This window comes from Daktulosphaira vitifoliae, unplaced genomic scaffold (genome assembly GCF_025091365.1).
Source record: "Daktulosphaira vitifoliae isolate Bord-2020 unplaced genomic scaffold, ASM2509136v1 Scaffold_1, whole genome shotgun sequence".
NCBI classification, from domain to species: domain Eukaryota; kingdom Metazoa; phylum Arthropoda; class Insecta; order Hemiptera; family Phylloxeridae; genus Daktulosphaira; species Daktulosphaira vitifoliae.
This window is the reverse complement of record NW_026099572.1, coordinates 73,396,438-73,416,124: the sequence shown is the minus strand read 5'-3', so window position 1 is coordinate 73,416,124 and position 19,687 is coordinate 73,396,438. Positions and strand designations below refer to the sequence as shown.

General features: G+C 36.9%; 3 protein-coding genes across 4 annotated transcripts in view; 2 read left to right on the top strand and 1 right to left on the bottom strand.

Annotated features, from left to right (window-relative positions):
* LOC126894514 (uncharacterized) overlaps positions 1-17,440 on the bottom strand; it is a 25,708-nt gene extending 8,268 nt beyond the window's left edge. Inside the window, exons 1-2 of the mRNA XM_050665574.1 lie at positions 17,394-17,440; positions 17,284-17,338 (exon numbers count right to left, since the gene is read on the bottom strand). Of these exons, the coding sequence (XP_050521531.1) occupies positions 17,284-17,338; positions 17,394-17,399 (61 nt within the window). The 5' untranslated portion in view covers positions 17,400-17,440. The remainder of the gene's footprint in view (positions 1-17,283; positions 17,339-17,393) is intronic.
* LOC126894519 (V-type proton ATPase catalytic subunit A) overlaps positions 1-19,687 on the top strand; it is a 256,069-nt gene that overhangs the window by 65,238 nt on the left and 171,144 nt on the right. The window lies entirely within an intron of this gene.
* The window catches only part of LOC126894524 (uncharacterized), a 63,152-nt gene that overhangs the window by 2,445 nt on the left and 41,020 nt on the right, over positions 1-19,687 (top strand). The gene's annotated exons all lie outside the window — the stretch shown is intronic.

Sequence of the window (19,687 nt, the reverse complement as noted above, 5' to 3'; positions counted from 1 at the left end):
AAAAACTAGCAATCTTGATCACGGTTGATAACACGATGGTTATAATCACCGTTGAAGATTATGACTAGCCTTTTAAGAAAAGAAATATATATAATTTTGATCACGGTTGGTAACGAATAGTTACAAACACCGTTGAAAAGTATATATATGTAATAAGAATTAAGTAAAAGGAATAAATAAAGAACACTTACTCGATGGAAGGCTGAATGAAAGGAGACTAGTTGGCAATTAATATTGCGATCACTAGTTAAAAGTAAAGAAATACTAATGTAATACTTTCAGAATCTACAGAGAGAAATGAATAATTAATATGAGTAGTGACAGTGTACTTTATGCTACCCGTCACCACCGGGGTAGTGTAGAACAATTGCCCACATATTATTTATTTTTAAAACCTTCTAAAAACAAAAGAATATTCTAATTTCCTATTTTCGAGTTCTCGCTAAGACTGGTATATAAAATAATCATTACAATAAATATAATAAAAAATAATAAAAAAAATAATAGATAAATACTTTAATTTACATTTTTTGAATAAGGGTTGTCGAACAGCGCTGTCCAGCGGACTTTCTTGCAACTGTCAACCAATGATAAAGCAGTAGCGTAACGCTACAACGGCTAAACTCTTATAGAAGCTTCTTTTAAAGCGCCTCAAACCTTTAATAGAAGAAAAAGACTTATACCAGATTATCAATTCGGTTTTAGAAACAAACATTCTACTAACTATAGACCAATTATGGATCACTTCACTGGAAGTGTAAATCCCATTCATGTTGTATTAGTATATATATACATATATAAATTAGTAAAATCGTAAATTAATAATTATGATAATTACACTAGTTTACAACAAAATTGTCCTATGACTTATGATAGTCAATTTTTATGTAAAATCGTCCACTGAGTCCGAAAATGAAGTCCAAAATACAAAAAGTAGAACAGTTTTTGAGTTATTGCGAAATTAGCGTTTTTCGTGTACCGCGAAAAAACGTTTTCATTATATTCTAAATATCTTTAATTGCATTCAACCGATTTTCATTTTTTTTACATAAAATTAAACAATATTAAATTACCTATAATTTTTAGCTTAAACAATTTTTTATTTGACTTTTTTGTCGTTTGCTATCTACGAATTTACCACTGAATTTTTATCATTTTTTTCAAAATGTCAGAAAAAATTCAGAGTTTTACGTAAAATACACCAATAAAAAATAAATTTATCAACAATAATTTTAATAGACGTTATACTCTAATACATAACAAAGAAAATGATATATTATTTGTAACATTGATAAAAAAATGAAGAAGTTATGCGCGATTGAAAAATAAAACAAATTTCCTAATATCAGAGTTTTTTAATTCGATGCTTTTATTTTGTAAAATATAGACAAATTACTCACAATATTACTTTTCAAAACAAAATTTCGATTTTTTAAATAACTTAAGGTTATTTCCTTCAAAATGAAATATAGAATTACGAACAAAAAAACTTCGCCTTGGCCTCACTGCTCATCACTAATTGGTAGCACTGTACCTTTTGTCATTTGAAATAAAACGGATAAATTTATTTTGGTCATAGAAGCGTTCTATATTCTATTAATATATTCATTTTTTCTATGATATTTAAATAATTCATATAAGTGTAAGAATAACCCCAATAAATTTTGTTATGCGTGAGGCGAATATATTTTTGTTACACCGCCGAATTTTACTAGTACATTGCAATCTGCGTATCGTTTTTACTTTAATATTTCTCCAGAGAACTTAAGTGAATCGTGGACGCCAAATGTCTTTTGTAACACGTGCAAAACTGGATTAACAATGTGGATGACTGTGCAAAGTAAAAAAAAAAATATATTTTTGAAATTTTTTATATTATTTATGTATAAAATAACTAAAATCTTAAAAATTTTCGTTCGCTTTAGACGATACTTATCATTTGATGTACCAACAATTTGGCGACAGCCTATTTTTTTGACTATATAAGAATATAGTGAATAGCCCGAATCAAGTAATCATGCCGACTGTAAGACTGACATTAGTTTTAAACTTGAAAAAATTCCGATGATTTTTATCCAAACTGACAGAATTTAATTAAATAAGAAATTTGAAACTCTCAAAGGAAAAATCAGAGTTATTGGTGTCAAGATTGCAAGAACGAAATTTATTAAAATCACAAGTAAAAGTTATATTTTACAGAAGTCGTCACAAATATTATGCTCAATATTATATAAAAAAAACAATATTTGTTACTATAACAAGATTTACGGTTTGTTTAAAGAATTTGGTGAGCCTATGGTCCAACAGAATGGCGTTTGTTTATTGATAGCAATAAATAATATTAAAGATATATTAAAGTAAAAACGATACGCAGATTGCAATGTACTAGTAAAATTCGGCGGTGTAACAAAAATATATTCGCCTCACGCATAACAAAATTTATTGGGGTTATTCTTACACTTATATTGACGTTTATTCGAACTCATTTTTATCTTTATTAAGAATAAACGTAAAATAGTTATATGAATTATTTAAATATCATAGAAAAAATGAATATATTAATAGAATATAGAACGCTTCTATGACCAAAATAAATTTATCCGTTTTATTTCAAATGACAAAAGGTACAGTGCTACCAATTAGTGATGAGCAGTGAGGCCAAGGCGAAGTTTTTTTGTTCGTAATTCTATATTTCATTTTGAAGGAAATAACCTTAAGTTATTTAAAAAATCGAAATTTTGTTTTGAAAAGTAATATTGTGAGTAATTTGTCTATATTTTACAAAATAAAAGCATCGAATTAAAAAACTCTGATATTAGGAAATTTGTTTTATTTTTCAATCGTGCATAACTTCTTCATTTTTTTATCAATGTTACAAATAATATATCATTTTCTTTGTTATGTATTAGAGTATAACGTCTATTAAAATTATTGTTGATAAATTTATTTTTTATTGGTGTATTTTACGTAAAACTCTGAATTTTTTCTGACATTTTGAAAAAAATGATAAAAATTCAGTGGTAAATTCGTAGATAGCAAACGACAAAAAAGTCAAATAAAAAATTGTTTAAGCTAAAAATTATAGGTAATTTAATATTGTTTAATTTTATGTAAAAAAAATGAAAATCGGTTGAATGCAATTAAAGATATTTAGAATATAATGAAAACGTTTTTTCGCGGTACACGAAAATCGCTAATTTCGCAATAACTCAAAAACTGTTTTACTTTTTGTATTTTGGACTTCATTTTCGGACTCAGTGGACGATTTTACATAAAAAATGACTATCATAAGTCATAGGTCAGAAAAATTTTTTTTTATTTGTAAACTAGTGTTATTTAATTGAATTGATTAAGATTTATGATCGTCTCAATAAGAAGTACCGTAGGGTAATTAAAAAAAACCCAGCACAGGGGGGTCGCGGCACAATGGTGACGTGGCATAGTTGGATCAAGTATAATGATATATGACAATGATTAAAATCACTATAAAAAAAACGCTTCGATGTAAATCTTTAGATAGTGTTTAATTTTAAAAAATTGGTGGATATTTCTAAAAGCTACATTATCTCCTATTTCCTAATTTACATCTTGATTAAGATTTTATTTAAGATATATATAAAAGTGTCAGGTTTTCCGGAACATTTTAAAAAGTCAAATTGAAAAAGTTAATTTTTGTGAAAAAGTTGTCATTTTATGATAGTCATGTTATGAGTAGAGAAGAATGGGAAGCTGTAAGAACAATTATAAAAATGAATTTTGAAGCAAGAAGAGGTAGAGGAAGACCAAAATAGAGATTGAGAGATGTTATTGAATGCGATATGAGGACAGCTGATGTGAGCGTAGAAGATGTGGGAGATCGTGTCAAGTGGAAGCTTAGGATAAGGGTGGCCGATCCCAAGTAGTTAGGATTAAGGCAAAGAAAAAGAAAATTCTGGTAGCAATTGACATAATATGATTGTTGTTTGGGAATGTACAATTTAGCGTTTAGTTGGGTTTAAACAATATAGCGTCAAATCAATTACCTACTCTATCGCTTGTATATTAATATACACTACACTTCTATGATACAATAAATAAACTCACCCATACACACATATGCATTTATAACATTGTGTCTAATGTAAGTATAACATGATAAAAAGTAATCGTAAAATGAAGAAAATGGAATATAAATATTAGTACTCATATTAAATATATTGTAACTCGAAAAATATTTGTTTAAATGAAAAAAATATAAGATAATTTTTTTGTTTATAATTGTCTTTTAAACAACTTTTGTACGAAATTTTTTTTTGTAAGTTAAATATTTTTTGAGAAAATTAAAACAGCTCATATTTCTGAACTTTTGCGAGGCTGTAAAAAAAAAAAGCTCAATTCCAATCAATGAGGACTATTAGTATGTCATTATACATATTTTAATTCAACTTTTAAAAAAACAAAATTTGGTTTGGAATTTGTTTACTGGCCTAGATGTCAATTTTAAACTTGTAATTGAGCTAAAATTTATGGTAATATATTCAATTTTTTTTACTATAAACTTTCATACATTTTTATCAAAAATTTTTCATCAACTTTAAAGTACCCAAAAAATAGGTTAAAATTGAAAATTTGGACTGATTATTTTTAACATATTAAAAATCAAATCAGTAAAAATTTAAAAAAAAAATTTTTTTTCTTTTAATTATTATTTTATGTATAGTTAGTAATAATATAAGAAATTAGAAGTGATAGAGAAAGTCNAAATAGAAGTAATAGTAATAATTTCCTAGGAACTTTTGTTGGTGTTTGAAATGATTCTGCAATTGAAATATTCAGAACTTAATTAATTTTAATGATTTACTTTAACTAAATGAACCAATGAAAACAAAGTTGTTAAAAANCAATCAAAACAAAGTTGTTAAAAAGATTTACTCAATTGAGTTTATTATAAAATTTGATTATATTTGTAAAAATCAATTGTTAATTCAGGAGAAAAAACAATCATTTTTTTTAGAAATGATTTATATAGCAACATGTTACAAAAAAATTTGGAATATTATAGTCTAGTAGTAGCACACACAAATAGAGTAAAAAAAATATTAAATTACAAAGAAAATGATTTAATTTGGTAGTTGAAACCTATCATANGTAAAATGATTTAATTTTGTAGTTGAAACCTATCATATCAAACTTCATTCGTTAATAAATATTTTGGAAACATTAGAAATTAATGATTTTAATTGTCTTTATGGAGAATATGTAATAACTAACTGTTTAATTGATAAATTATAATTTTTTTTTCAATTTTTGAGGGTATTATCTTCAACTAGATACGACTTGTAGTCATTTGACGTAANATATCTTCAACTAGATACGAATTGTAGTAATTTGACGTATTGTTGAAAAAAGTAGGTCAAGTTAGAGCAGAGAAAATAAATGATAGTCACAAAAAAATATCTTCTCAGCTTTGCATCGAAGCTAAAACTTAAAATATAGTAAAATAATTTTAATACGAATAAGAAAATTCTTCTTGAGATAAAAATCAAAGCATTTGAAAATTTATACTAACTTAAAAAGAATTAAGAAAAAATGCAAAAAATTCATTGCTATTCGCTGGTTGGAACCTCGTACCCCTAGCGTGTGCAACCCATATTTTACCAACTCGTCAACCGTACATTGCTACCATCGCTTGAAAAAATTGGCTATTTAAGCTAGTTCAATTTCAAAGTTATTTTTCTCGACTTAAAAGAAGCAAACAAATTTAAATAAGTTTAACTTTCTATATTATATTAATTTTTTATTTATATAATTTTTATGAAAATCTGTACTCCCCTTGTCAGGTATTTTAAAATAATATAAAATACAAAACCCAGAATTTTAACACAAAAATAGCATATTTTTGAATACGGTAGTCATTTTTACCATGAAGACAAATACAGAGGTCAAATTTTTTTTTTTCAAATTAAAGTATATTACATAAGGTTTAATTTAAAATATATATAAAAGTGTCAGTCTTTCCGGAACATTTTCAAAAGTTAAGTTGAAAAAGTTAAACTTTCTATACGCATTTTAAAAGGTTTGCACCTCCCCTGTATAAAGGGAAATGGTCTGATTTAAAAAAAAAGTATGCNCCCCCCTGTATAAAGGGAAATGGTCCGATTTTAAAAAAAAGTATGTCGAATGAAAGAAGTATATATAAAGTATTTATCATTAAAGAATAAAGTTGATTCATGCATTTTTTAAAAAGTTATAGCAACATAATGTTAAAAAATGTAAAATATAATATCAAGAATTTTTTCACAAAAATAGCATATTTTTGCATACTGTAGTCATTTTCACCATGAAGACAAGTCCAGAGGTCAAATTTTTTTTTTTCAAATTAAAGTATATTACATAAGTTTTAATTTAAGATACATATAAAAGTGTCAATATTTCTGGAACAATTTCAAAAGTTAATATGAAAAAGTTAATTATTTGTAAAAAAGTTACCATTTTGAAACCCTTCCTAAGGGCTGGTAAAGGGTAAAATGTTTACAAAAATATATAAAATTATAGGTAAATACCTAAGGTATCTATAAAAAAAAAATATAATCATTCGGTTATTTTTAAAAAAGTTATGGCAATTTTATGTAAAAAAAATTGAAAAAATGCCGAAAATTAGCGATTATTAAATTTGTAGTTTTGTGGGGCATTTCCCCCGTTTACGGGGAACGAGGGAATTTTTTCAATTTTTGAGGGTAATCTCTTCAACTAGATACGATTTGTGATCTTTTGACATATTTTTCATCAAAATCGGTTCAGTGAGAGCTGAGATTGGGCGTATACAGACACACAAAAAAAACAAATCATAGTAAAATTAATACCTTCTCAGCTTCGCATCGAAGCTAAAACTTATCATAGTAAAACCAATACCTTCTCAACTTTGCATCGAATCTAAAAAAGTAATAATCTCAAAAAAGAGGAGATAGAAAAAATTTAATTGCAGATTTGAAATCACCACAAAATATGAGTATAAGAAAATATATTTTCGTCAATGATGAAAATTCTTTATAACCAGTAGATTAATTCATAGGTGAAAAATGTTTTTTTTAAATATTGCATCAAGCTCTTCATATACACATTTGCCATAAGAGTAATAACTACTTCATAGTTTTTTATAATTTATTCGTAAAAATTACAATATTAAATTATTGAATATCAATTTAATTCAAAATTAAATTACTATAATAAATATTTATTGATACATTATACTTATAAATCAAAGAACTACTAATCAGGAATATTAAAGGAAATAAGAGTTAATGGTGCTTTTATCGACCAATTTTTTAAAATCAAACACTATATAGACACTTGAATCAGAACGTTCCTTATGATAGTGATTTTAATCACTGTCACATATCATCTATACTTGTTCTAACTATGCCACGTTCCCATTTAACCAAAGACTGGACAACAATTTAACTATATATTTGTTGTTAAATACAATATTATGTTATGTGTAGTTATGTTTTAAGTATTATTTAGTGTTTATCCAAAGACTAAAGTCATTATGTAAAAAGTTGTTACTAAAAGAATTGTGTGTTCATTTTAAAGTTTTATTAATTCTTGTGATGAAGTAGATTATTTTGTCTAACAATTATTACAAAAACTATGAAATATTACATAAATCACAGTATTTTTTAAATCATTTATTATTTTTTTTGGTAAAGTTATGGGTTGTTACACTTAAAATTTAAAATATTTATGAAATAATAACACTTAACTACTAAAGGCCTTGAACGTAAGTACTTTTTAAATTATGAATACCAGGTAAGTACAATATCTATGAAAAATAATAATTTGAACTTCAAAAATATAAATTCTATAGTGTAAAAGTGAATAAAAATAAAAAATAAAGAAATTTAAGTAAATCAGTTTTTTTTCCATAAAAATTATAATATTACAGACACGTGAAATCACTGTTAAGGTACCAAATAAATATCAATAAAAATTAATCAAAATAGTTGTAAAAATATATTGAAATGAAACTTTACAATTCCCAGAGTAAATTATTTCACTACTTTATACTTTTAACGTTAAGTTAATTATCTTAACATAAATGACGTATCGGGGGGTTTTACTTGACAATCGTATAATATCAATTCCAAACAGTAACTTTATTATACATATATATATATATAAACTAGNTAACTTTATTATACATATATATATATAAACTAATAAATATTCAATATATCAATATATTAACATTAGAATAATAATAGTAGAAAAAAACAAACAAAACGAAACATCACCCAGCCATCAGCTATCCATAGTGCAATTAACGTTGAATCGACTGCCAAAACGCTTCCCAAAGTAATAGTTCCTTTTGCGTATAGAATGTCAACCTCCGCTGCTCTATTTCCGTTGAGCACTCGAGTAATAGCACGTAACTGGTAATATAAAGTGTTGGTTGTCACCTAAACAGGCCAATACCAACCAAAAAACAATGAAACAAATTAAAAACACGCCAGCTCACTGGCCACGAGTCATCAGACTCAAGAGATGCGGTACGACTTCAATCGCGTACACCGACGTAGTGCTCGCAAGGTGCCGGTAGTGCCGGACACGATTGTTGTCATTACATTGAGAGGGGTAATGCCAACTCGAGCTATGTGTAACTTTACCGGCTACACACATAACTTTTGAACAATCGTTAAATTTTAAGAACGAATAACAAAAGTACGGTTCATCAAAAGTAGTTGTACAATATATGAGCTGGATACGCCACAAATACACATGATGTGGTTTTACCTGCCTTATGTACGAATGTCGGTGATTTGCGGGTCNGACGTGGCTTTTAAGTCTTCCTTAAACGCAGAACGTATTCCGAGAAGCACGATAGGCAGTGACTCAGTCCACGAGTCTTTTGCGTGGGCCATGATGGCTGCCTTTAGTTGTCGGTGCATTCGTTCGACGAATCCGTTTGCAGCAGGATGCCAACTGGTAGTGGGGCGAAGCGTAAAACCAAAACGTTTTGCTAAAGTTTTTAAAGTAGCTGAAACAAACTGAGTACCACGGTCAGTCGTAACGTATTGAGGTACTCCGAAGCGTGAAATCCAGCAATTGAGGAAACCCTTAGTGACATCGTCTGCTGTTATACGTTCGAGTGGATATACCTCCGGTCAACGGGTGAAACGATCAATTACCGTCAGACAGTACCTGAAGGACTGTGATGGCGGCAATGGACCGATGATATCGACATGAACATGTTTGAATCGGCGTGAAGGTGTTTCAAAGTTTCCCAGTGGGGCTGAGACGTGTCGGCTTATTTTCGATCGCTGACAGTGGACGCAGGCACGTGCCCAGGAACGGCAATCCTTTTTCATTGCTGGCCACACAAATCGTTCTGAAACTAAGTGAGCTGTTGCGCGTGCACCGGGGTGACTAAGGTTGTGTAACTGATCAAATGCGTGACGCCGGAATCGTTGTGGCAAAAATGGTCGTGGGCGTCCCGTTGACGTGTCGCAATAAATATAGGCTGAAGATCCTGGCACTAGTACCTTCTCCAAATGAAGAGATGAATTGTTGTCAGTAAAATGTTTGAGTTCATCATCCGTGTCTTGAGATGCAGCAAGAGCTCGGTAGTCCAGCGGGAGAGACACAACTTCAATGCGTGACATTGTATCCGCGACGATATTTTCATCACCTTTAATGTGTTGAATGTCGGTGGTGAATTCGGATATGAATGTCAACTGGTTGAGTTGCGTAGGAGGTATCTTTTCTCTCCGTTGGGTGAAAGCATATACGAGTGGCTTATGATCGGTGAAAATGGTACATGGTTGTGCTTCGACAATGTGCCTGAAATACTTCACCGATTCATAGATGGCAAGCAACTCACGATAATACGCAGGCCACGCACTTTGTTTCACCGACATTTTCTTTGAAAAAAATGCTATGGGTTGCCAGATGTTATTGACTCGCTGCTGCAGACATGCGCCGATAGATTGGCTAGATGCGTCTGTGAATAGTCCAAGTCGTGCGGCTGGATGAGGATGTGCTAAAAGAGTAGCGGTCGCAAGACTTTCTTTGCATGTGGTGAACGCTTTTTCTAACTCGGGAGTCCATTCTATCGGTTGGGAACCTTTTGTCTTCGGGCCTTTGAGAATACCGTGAAGTGGTGCTTGCAGGTCGGCAGCTTTGGGAATAAACCGGCGATAAAAATTTACCATTCCCAAAAACCGGCGTAATCCTTGCATAGATTTTGGCAATGGATACTGTCGTAGGGCTTCGACGCGTTCCGGTGGCGGGCGGGTGCCTTCAGAAGATACTAGGTAACCTAGAAATTTCACCTCAGCCGAACCTAATACACATTTTTGCGGGTTAACGACAACACCGTAGTCAGAAAGTCTCCCGAAAAGAGTGCGTAAATGCTGTTTGTGGTCCTCTTCCGATTTAGAGAATACCAAAATGTCATCAATATATGCATAACAGAAGTCCAACCCATTGGTAACTTCGTCTATGAAGCGTTGAAAAGTTTGTCCAGCATTTCGCAATCCGAATGTCATAAAAGGAAATTCGTAAAGTCCGAATGGAGTGGTAATGGCTGTTTTGCATATATCGTCCGGATTAACAGGTATTTGATGGTAAGCCTTTACCAGATCGATTGTGGAAAATAGCGTGCAATTAGCCAGGTTGTGCGAGAAATCATGTATGTGTCTGACTGGATAGGAGTCTGGTATAGTTCGGGCGTTCAGCGCGCGGTAATCACCGCAAGGACGCCAGCTGTTCTCCCCTTTCGGTGCTAAATGTAATGGTGAAGACCACGGACTGCTTGAAGGTCTAGCGGTACCTGCCTTGACCATTTCCGCGAATTCCTGTTTGGCGATTTTTAGTCTACCTGGAGCTAAGCGGCGTGGGCGGCAGGCTATTGGCTGACCAGGTGTCGTAAGAATGTGGTGCACTGTTTGATGTTTTATTGTCCTGGGCAATCCGGTGGGACGTGTGATGTCCGGAAATTCTGCGAGAAGTGCAGCCCAAGGGGAAGTGTTGGCAACTGATTTTATGCTGCATTGATTTACAGAGGAAACCTTACCATTCACAGCCAAGCCTGTGACACCATCAATAAGACGTTTGGTACGGCAATCCGGCAGCAAGTGGTAGTATGCCATGAAGTCGGAACCAATGATAGGAGTACTCACGTCGGCGACAATAAAACTCCACGGGAAACTGCGTCGAAGTCCTAAATTCAAATTGAGATGGACCGTCCCGTAAGTTTTTATGGTACTGTTGTTGGCCGCGCTGAGGTCGTAATCGGTGGCATGGCGTCGTTCCCGTAGTAGCCGTTGAGGGTAACAAGATAAGTCGGAACCGGAGTCGACTAAAAATTGGCGTTTTGTTATTTGATCTGTAACAAACAGGCGGCTGCTCGGGTTCGGACAGTCTGTTGCCGCCGCTACTGACTGTCGTTGGAGTTTTCCTGATACTTGCAGGGAGCCTTACATTTGGCAGCCTTTTCTCCATAAGTGCTATGATACCAACACCATCCTTTGCCGTTAGTCAGTTCCACGTTTGAACGGTTACGTGACCTAGAGCGGGAACGTTGCGGGCGTTTAGCACATAATTCGCTTACCTGTTTTGCGAGTGCTTCAATGGCGGCTAAAACATCGAGTTCCTTTTTATTGTTCGTCGTGGCAACAGCATGGACGAATTGCGAGGGGGCTGGCTGCACTTCAACAATTTTGTCAGCCAGCTCGGCTACCTTATCCAGAGGAAGCTCTGATTGTGCGGTTAAAATAGCTTGTGCATGTGATGGTAGACGGCGGAGCCAAAGTTGACGTAAAATATTGTCTTGTAATGTAGTAGTGCCGGCAAGGGAACGGAGATGTCGTAAGAACTGTGATGGCTTACGGTCACCTAGTTCTTCTTCATTGATGAGTTGCCGCACACGTTGTTCTTCTGAGATAGACAACCGTTCAACGAGTTTTGCGCGTAGATGTTTGTAGCGTTCAGTAGGCGGTGGGTTAGTAATAATATCCTCTACTTCGGCGGCGTAACGCGTATCAAGCTGAGCCACAACATAATTAAATTTTGTTTCCTCACTTGTTATTCCCGAGATTGCAAACTGCGAGTCAACCTGTGAGAACCATAAGCTCGGTCTTTCGGACCAGAAGGGTGGCAACTTGACGGCAACGCGATTCACTGAAGCTGTTGGATATTGCTGTGCCTGTAGTGCTGCAAGGCGAGCGTTTTCTTGGCGTAACTCCTCCAATTGATTGCGTAGTTCTTCGGCGTTCATACTTGTTATCGTCGAGGTCACCAATGTAGCGAGGTGTAATATATAGAAGTAATAAACACTTTTACGATTTAATAACAACTATACTATATTACAACGAACTAACAAATAACAAATAACAGCGAGAGACGAACTGTATTACAACGAACTAATAAATAACAGCGAGAAACGAAGCGCGTGTAAGACAGAATGCGTAATCGATTGACTGATCGACTGACTGACTGGAGCGACGATCTTGCCCTTAAATAGTCAGAGGAATCTTCTAGAGGCGGCGTCGGAACTCTCTAGACATTCGACCGCCACACGCTTATGTAGAGCGACGAATCTTCTAGAGGCGGCGGCGGCCGGACATTCTAGAATATTCGACCGCCACACATCCCCCCTACGGAGTGGAGTTAGCTAGGGTCAAAAATGTCCGGGAATCTGACTCGGCGGCCTGAGCGAGTTGTTCGTACTGGCTGTGTTGATGGATCGGTATTAGGCGGTTGTTTCTGTTTGGTCGTATCCGGGGCAGTTGCTGGTGGAGCATGTGCCTGGCTAACGGTTGTGCTTTCGTTCACCATGAGGTAGGCAGGTTTTACTCTATCAATCGTCACCGTAACTGATTGATTTCGAACTTTTATTGTGAACGTTTTGTCATTTCGGGCAATTACTTCGAAGGGACCTTGATATGGCGGTTGAAGTGCTGCTCGGACACCTCCCTCCCTGAGAAATACGTGTGAACAGTCCTTAAGGTCCGCAAAAACAANGGCACATTGCCCACAGCTGTAAGGGCCCGGACAGGTCAGGGAACTGTCACAGGTGCAGAAAAGGTGGGCATATCGCTAAAGAGTGCCCATCAAGGATGGACCCAACCCATCGCGAAGTCCTGCCCCCACCTCCGCGTGGTGCAGCCCGGGCAACGGACCCACCAGTGGGGTCCGGCTAACGGGAGAGGCAGCACCGCGCTGTGATCCGGCCCCGGATTAAGTTCGGGCCGAAGCACAGCGCGGTGGCAGAAGCGTTAGAAAGCGACGTAGGCCGCCTCGAAGCAATGCTTAACGGCAGTCCCGGGGCGGTCTGCATGAAATCGGCTGAAGGAAAAAAAAAAAAAAAAAAAAAAAAAAGGCNACCACTTCCGTAGTGCCGCTGTGGACCGAAGTCGTCCGTCGGAAGGCCAAGGTAAAGAAGCCGACCGACCCGGGGTCCCGGGACGTAAGACCGGCCGCCCTGAAGCCGAAGCAACCTTCCCCGAAAGCGGGGTCGAGGAAGCCTTCGGCTGCCCAGATGAAGGCGAAGGTACCCCGCACGGAGGCGGTGGTAATTGGGCCCCTGAAGGCGGGGCAGCAGTACGCGGCCGTTATGAAAACGGCCATGGCGGCTGTTGACCTCCAGGCCTTGGGGGTCCAAGTTACCGGCACCAGGAGGACCCAAGCAGGGGCGGTGCTGCTGGAGGTCAAGGGCGTGGCCTCGCACGCAGACCTCCTGGCCGCCAAGCTTAAGGAGGCCCTTCAGGAGCATGACGTTCGGGTCAGCAGGCCGACTAAGACCTGCAGCGTCATGCTCCTGGACGTAGAGGAATGGATGGAGCCGGGGGACTTTAAGTCCGCCCTGGTCTCCGCCCTCCAGGCCCCAGACGGGGGCCAGGCCGAAGTTGGTGCGGTTATGGTCCGCACCAACGGAGTCGGCAAGGGGCGGTACGCCAGGTGTGACCTGCCCATTCGGCTGGCTCCACGCCTAGCGGCCCTCACGCGAGTGAGGGTGGGGTGGAGCTCCTGTAGGCTGAGGATCCTCGAAGACAAGGGTCCTCAGTGCTACAGGTGCCTGGAGCGAGGGCACATTGCGGCCGCCTGCAAAGGTCCGGACCGCAAGAGTGCCTGCTTCAGGTGCCGAAGGGTGGGGCACCTGTCCAAGGACTGCCCCGGTCCCCAAGTTAAGGGGACCAAGGGAGGGGCTGTTGAAAAGCCCCGGGGAGAGGTGTCGGCGGTCCAAGGGACCCCTAAGGCGTCCTGTGCGCCGCCCACCAGTGGATGAGGTTCCTTCAAACGAACCTCAACCATTGTAGGGCGGCGCAGGATCTGGTCCGGCAGGCGGTATACGAGATGCGCATCGACGTGTGAGTAATCTCGGAACCGTTTGTCGGTTGGCAGGTTTGGTNCAGACGTTCCTCGGGTCTGCGGGGTGGCAGGGACGAACTCGTCGCCGGGGACTTTAACGCTAAGTCCCCGGTATGGGGATCCGCTTCGGCGGACCGGCGTGGCGACGAACTGTTGGACGTCATGGCGGCCTTAGGGCTGTCGACGGCCAACAGGGGAACCACCCCGACGTTCGTGAGTAACACCTCGACCNGCCTTAGGGCTGTCGACGGCCAACAGGGGAACCACCCCGACGTTCGTGGGTAACACCTCGAGCTCGGTGGTGGACGTCACGCTGGCGTCGCCGTCGGTCCTCGGACGTATTGCCGGTTGGTCCGTTCTCTCCCACGTGGAGAACATGAGCGACCACTGGTACATCACGTTCGAGTGCACCGACGGCAGGCGTCCTCGGACAAGGCCGGACCTGCAGCCTCGCGGCGCTCGCGTCGGCTGGAAAGTCGGCCCGGAGTCGGACGCCAATCTATTCGCGGCCGGTCTATTGATCGCCCGATGGACGGCGCCCACTCCGCCCGATCGACTGGTCTCCGCGGGCGAGGTGGCGGAAGAGCTGGACAGGAGAGTCGAAGTCGCTTGCGACTTTGCACTCCCCAGAAAGCGTCCGCCACCTACCCGAGGACCTCCCGTTCACTGGTGGAACGAGGAGGTGTCTGCCCTGAGAAGCGACTGCGTCAGGGCGAGGAGAGCCCTGACGCGGTCCAACAGGCGTGGGCAGGCAGAACCCGATCCGGATAATCCGGATCCCAGGGAGTTGCTGAGGGAGGCCCGGAAACGGCTGAAGCTCGCCATCAGGCGTAGCAAAGCTCGTTGCTGGGCCGACCTCGTGAAGTCGGTGGATCACGACCCTTGGGGGAAACCCTATAGGGTCGTGATGCGCAAGCTGCGCGGCCCACCGACTTCGGGGCAACTGGAGGCGGAGACGTTGGAACAGACGGTCCACGCGCTGTTCCCGACGCATCCGCCTCTCCCACCCCTGGGAGACTGGCCGTCCGCCGGAGACGACGCGACCGTCGAGGATTTCATCCTAGAGGAGATATCCGCTGCGGTAGCGAGAGTTCGGGGGAGGAACACCGCGCCCGGTCCGGACAGTATACCGAACCGGGTGGGGGTCTCGTCCACGACCTCGCACCGCAGTGGCTGGACACCGTTTTAAACGTGTGTCTCCAAAAGGGTGATATCCCGCCCCGGTGGAAGAGGGCGAGGTTGGTGCTCTTGCGGAAAGGCGACAAGCCCGAGGGAGTCCCCTCGTCGTACCGGCCTCTTTGCATGCTGGACGACGTGGGGAAGATCCTCGAGCGGCTGTTGGCCACCCGCATAGAGCACCACCTGGAGACGGTCGGTGGGCTGGCGGACGGCCAGTTCGGGTTCAGGAAAGGGAGGTCGACGGACGACGCGGCCTCCCTGTTGCAGCAGTTGGCCGTCAGGGCCGAGAACGGACCGGGCTTCTGTGTTGCANAACGGACCGGGCTTCTGCGTTGCGGTGAGCCTGGACATCCGGAACGCTTTCAACTCCGTGAGATGGTCACACATCCTCGGAGCGTTGGAAGCGTTCCGGGTGCCTCCGTACCTCCGCCAAATGATCCGGTCGTATTTCAACGACCGGGTCATCGAGTATGCGAGTGCCGCAGGGCCCAGAACCAAAACCGTGACGGGAGGCGTCCCGCAAGGTTCGGTACTAGGGCCCTTGCTATGGAACATCGCGTTCAACGCGGTATTCCGCGTTCCGCTGCCACGGGGTACATGTGTCATCTGCTATGCGGACGACACGCTCGTGGTGGCGGAAGGCACTTCGGCGGAGGAGGCTGGTTTCCGGGCAAACGGTGCGCTCTGCGCCGTCACTGACTGGATCCAGCAGGAGGGGACCGGCTTGTGCCTAGCGCTGGACAAAACCGAAGCGGTTTTGTTCACGCGAAAGTACAAGTACGTTCCTCCTAGGCTCACCGTACTGGGGACTGATGTCCCGCTGAAGCGGACCATGAGCTATCTGGGCCTGCTCATCGACGATAGGTTGATGTTCGGGCCGCACATTGAACGTTTTATATATTATTGTATATGTAATATATTACAATTCAATGTAATTATTATAAATATTATATTATTACTGAGAATAGTTTTACACAATTAAATCGCATGTAATAATTTGTATGGTGTATTAAGCAAATATAAATAGAAAACTAAAACATTTTTTTTTGAAATTAGGTCCCCCAACAGATATAATGCAATATAAAATAATAACTTCTTAATGGTTTTAATTGAATTAAAAAACGCCAATTTTCACAAAAAAAGTACCTTATTTAAAAAGTCATTAAAATTTAGAATTTCTCATATATTTTTTTTTTTTATGCAAACTTTAAGTTATAATAAGATTAAGTCTGAAATTATAATTCGATTAAGTTAATATTGAATAATGTGTGTATTTTTTAACGTTCTGGCTATTTTTAACATTTTTAAAATTGAAATAGCCATACAAATGGGAAGGTCATAAAAAAAAAATTAATCTAAATGTATCATAAAGAATAAACCCTGAAAATTTAAGTAAAATATGATGTGGTCGTGCAACTACTTCTGGATGATTTGGCATGGATTTTACTCCAAAAATATCATCAATCTAAAAATTGTGAAAAAAATTAAAATTCCAATTTTTAATATGTAAGAGATTAAACATAATAATATAACTGCATATTATTTAAAAGCTATGAAAAAAAACTAATACTATTATAGTTTTTGAATTAATCAACTTTTTCCTTTATGAAAATTAAAAGTAAAATATTTTCAAGAAAATGAGTATTTTATTCTTAATCGATCCTTTTGGGCAACTAAGAGAGTTTTAAAAATTACACGAATTAAAATATATAGTTATAAAATTAATAGTCATAAATAATGTAATATAAAATTTACCTTCGTTAAATATCAAACTAGATATTATTAACATAAGAGATCTTAATTGCCAATTCTATAATATAATAAAAAAATGTTTTATATATCAACAAAGCACTTTAGATACATACCTCCATTTTGAAACTAGGTGTTCAATATTGAATAACTAATGACAATTCTTTGGTTCAATAGTATATATATATATAATAAACTATCCACATAACTTAATTATACTTTTTTATTTTTAAATTTAAAAAGAGCATTTTAAGTAAATATTAAATTATACATTAAAAAATAAAAACTATTTTTAGTCAAACCATGTAAATAACAATAGCCAAATTTATTAAAAAAGGCAAATTATTAATACAAATATAAATTTAAAAAAAGAATAATTTCTTATTATAATATTTTTAAATAATCTTTTTTTCTAATTTATTACAAAGTTTTTTTATGTGTCGATAATAATGTTAGGGCAAATACTTATTGAGTTAAAAGTATTTTAGTACATAGAGTGGGTATGGAATTACTTCATGGTATAGAGGTGACTGAGCGAACATAATTTTAACCACAAACTGTAACTCAATTTCACTTGAATTGATTTGATTTTTTTTTTTATGTTGAGTCATATTAAAAAAAAAAAACCCAGCACAAGGGGTCTAGGCACAGNTCCCTCCTCCCCCGACCACGCCCACCCACGGTAGGTGGGTAGGTGAAGGGGTGAGGCGGGGGGGTTCTAGAACTCTCTATTTTACCCTACTATTATAGTATAGTAGTAGCACACACAAATAGAGTAAACAAATTATTAAATTACAAAGTAAAATGATTTAATTTTGTAGTTGAAACCTGTCATATCAAATTATCATATCAAAATTGATTCGTCAGTAAATACTTTGAAAACAATAGAAATTAATGATTTTAATTGTCTGTATGGAGAAGTAACTGTTTAATTGATAAATTAGAATTTTTTTCAATTTTTGAGGGTGTTGCGAACTGGTTCAATACGTATAATAAATAAATAAATAATTTATAAATACAAATATTAAAAATAGTGGACTGTATCTTTTTATTCTAATTTAATTGTAAGCTAGCGATTTGTCCGCGCGCGTACGTAGATCGAACGTAACTGTATCTTATATTGGTCGGCGACCATCATTATTATTGCTATCGCTTAATCGCATGATAACGAGAGCGAACAGAGGGTAATATCTTCAATTAATTGTAATCATTTGACGTATCCTTGAAAAATGTAGGTCAAGTTAGAGCAGAGAAAATAAATGATAGTCATAAAAATATACCTTCTCAGCTTTGCATCAAAGCTAAAACCTAAAATATAGTAAAAATATGTTTAATATGAATAAGTAATATCTTCTCGCAAGGGGCGACTACAGTGATGGGATCCTTGATCAATATTGAAGTTATTGAATCTAAATGAGATAAAAATCAAAGCAGATGAAAAATTATTCTAATTTAAAAAGAATTAAGAAAACATGCAAAAAACTCATTGTCATACGCGAGTTGGAAACTTGTACCCCAAGTGCGTTAAACACAACTCGGCGACCGTACGTCACTACTTTCAACTGAAAAAATTGGCTATTTAAGCTGGTTCAAATTTCAAAGTTATTTTTCTTGATTTAAAAGAAGCAAACAAATTTAAATAAATTTAACTTTTTAGCTATATAAATTTTATTTATATAATATTTATCCAAATCAGTGTACTCCCCTTGTCATGTATTTTAATATTAAATAAAATACAAAACCCAGAATTTTACACATAAAAATAGCATATTTTTGAATACGATACTCATTTTTAGCGCTTTTTTTGATGATTTTAAGTGCTATAAGTCCCGAACCCTGCTCATTACACACCAATAGGTAGGACAGTTCTCAAATGGTATATATTAAGTTTTTTTTTTAACTTAAATTTTTGTAAATTGTTTTAATAACAATAATAACCTGTAAATTTGTATTGTAACACATATTTTTTTTTTTTGTGAACTATATTCATAAAAATAATGTTTTTATAAAAATCTCTAACAAGAAAATAATTTGTAAAACATAATAACAATAATAATTTTTGTATTTAAAATTGTTTATTAAATTTATTTGTAAAGAAAATAATTAAGTATGAATAAGTAAAAATAGTTTTATAATGCATTTTATATAAAAAAATTTATATTGTACATAAAATACATGAGTAATACATAATTAAGTAATAATTTTAAACCAATTTCTAATTTGATATATTTCATAAAATGTACAATGTTTTGAATTTTAACATGGTTCTAACTAGTCTATACGTGGCATACCCAAACTTTCCAAATTAAAAATGTTCGTGGTTGATATAAACTTTGAAAGTATTCGTTGTTTCTATTGTTCTTTTACATAAATGTATTCAAATAACAGTGAGTTTAAAATCTCCTGAATT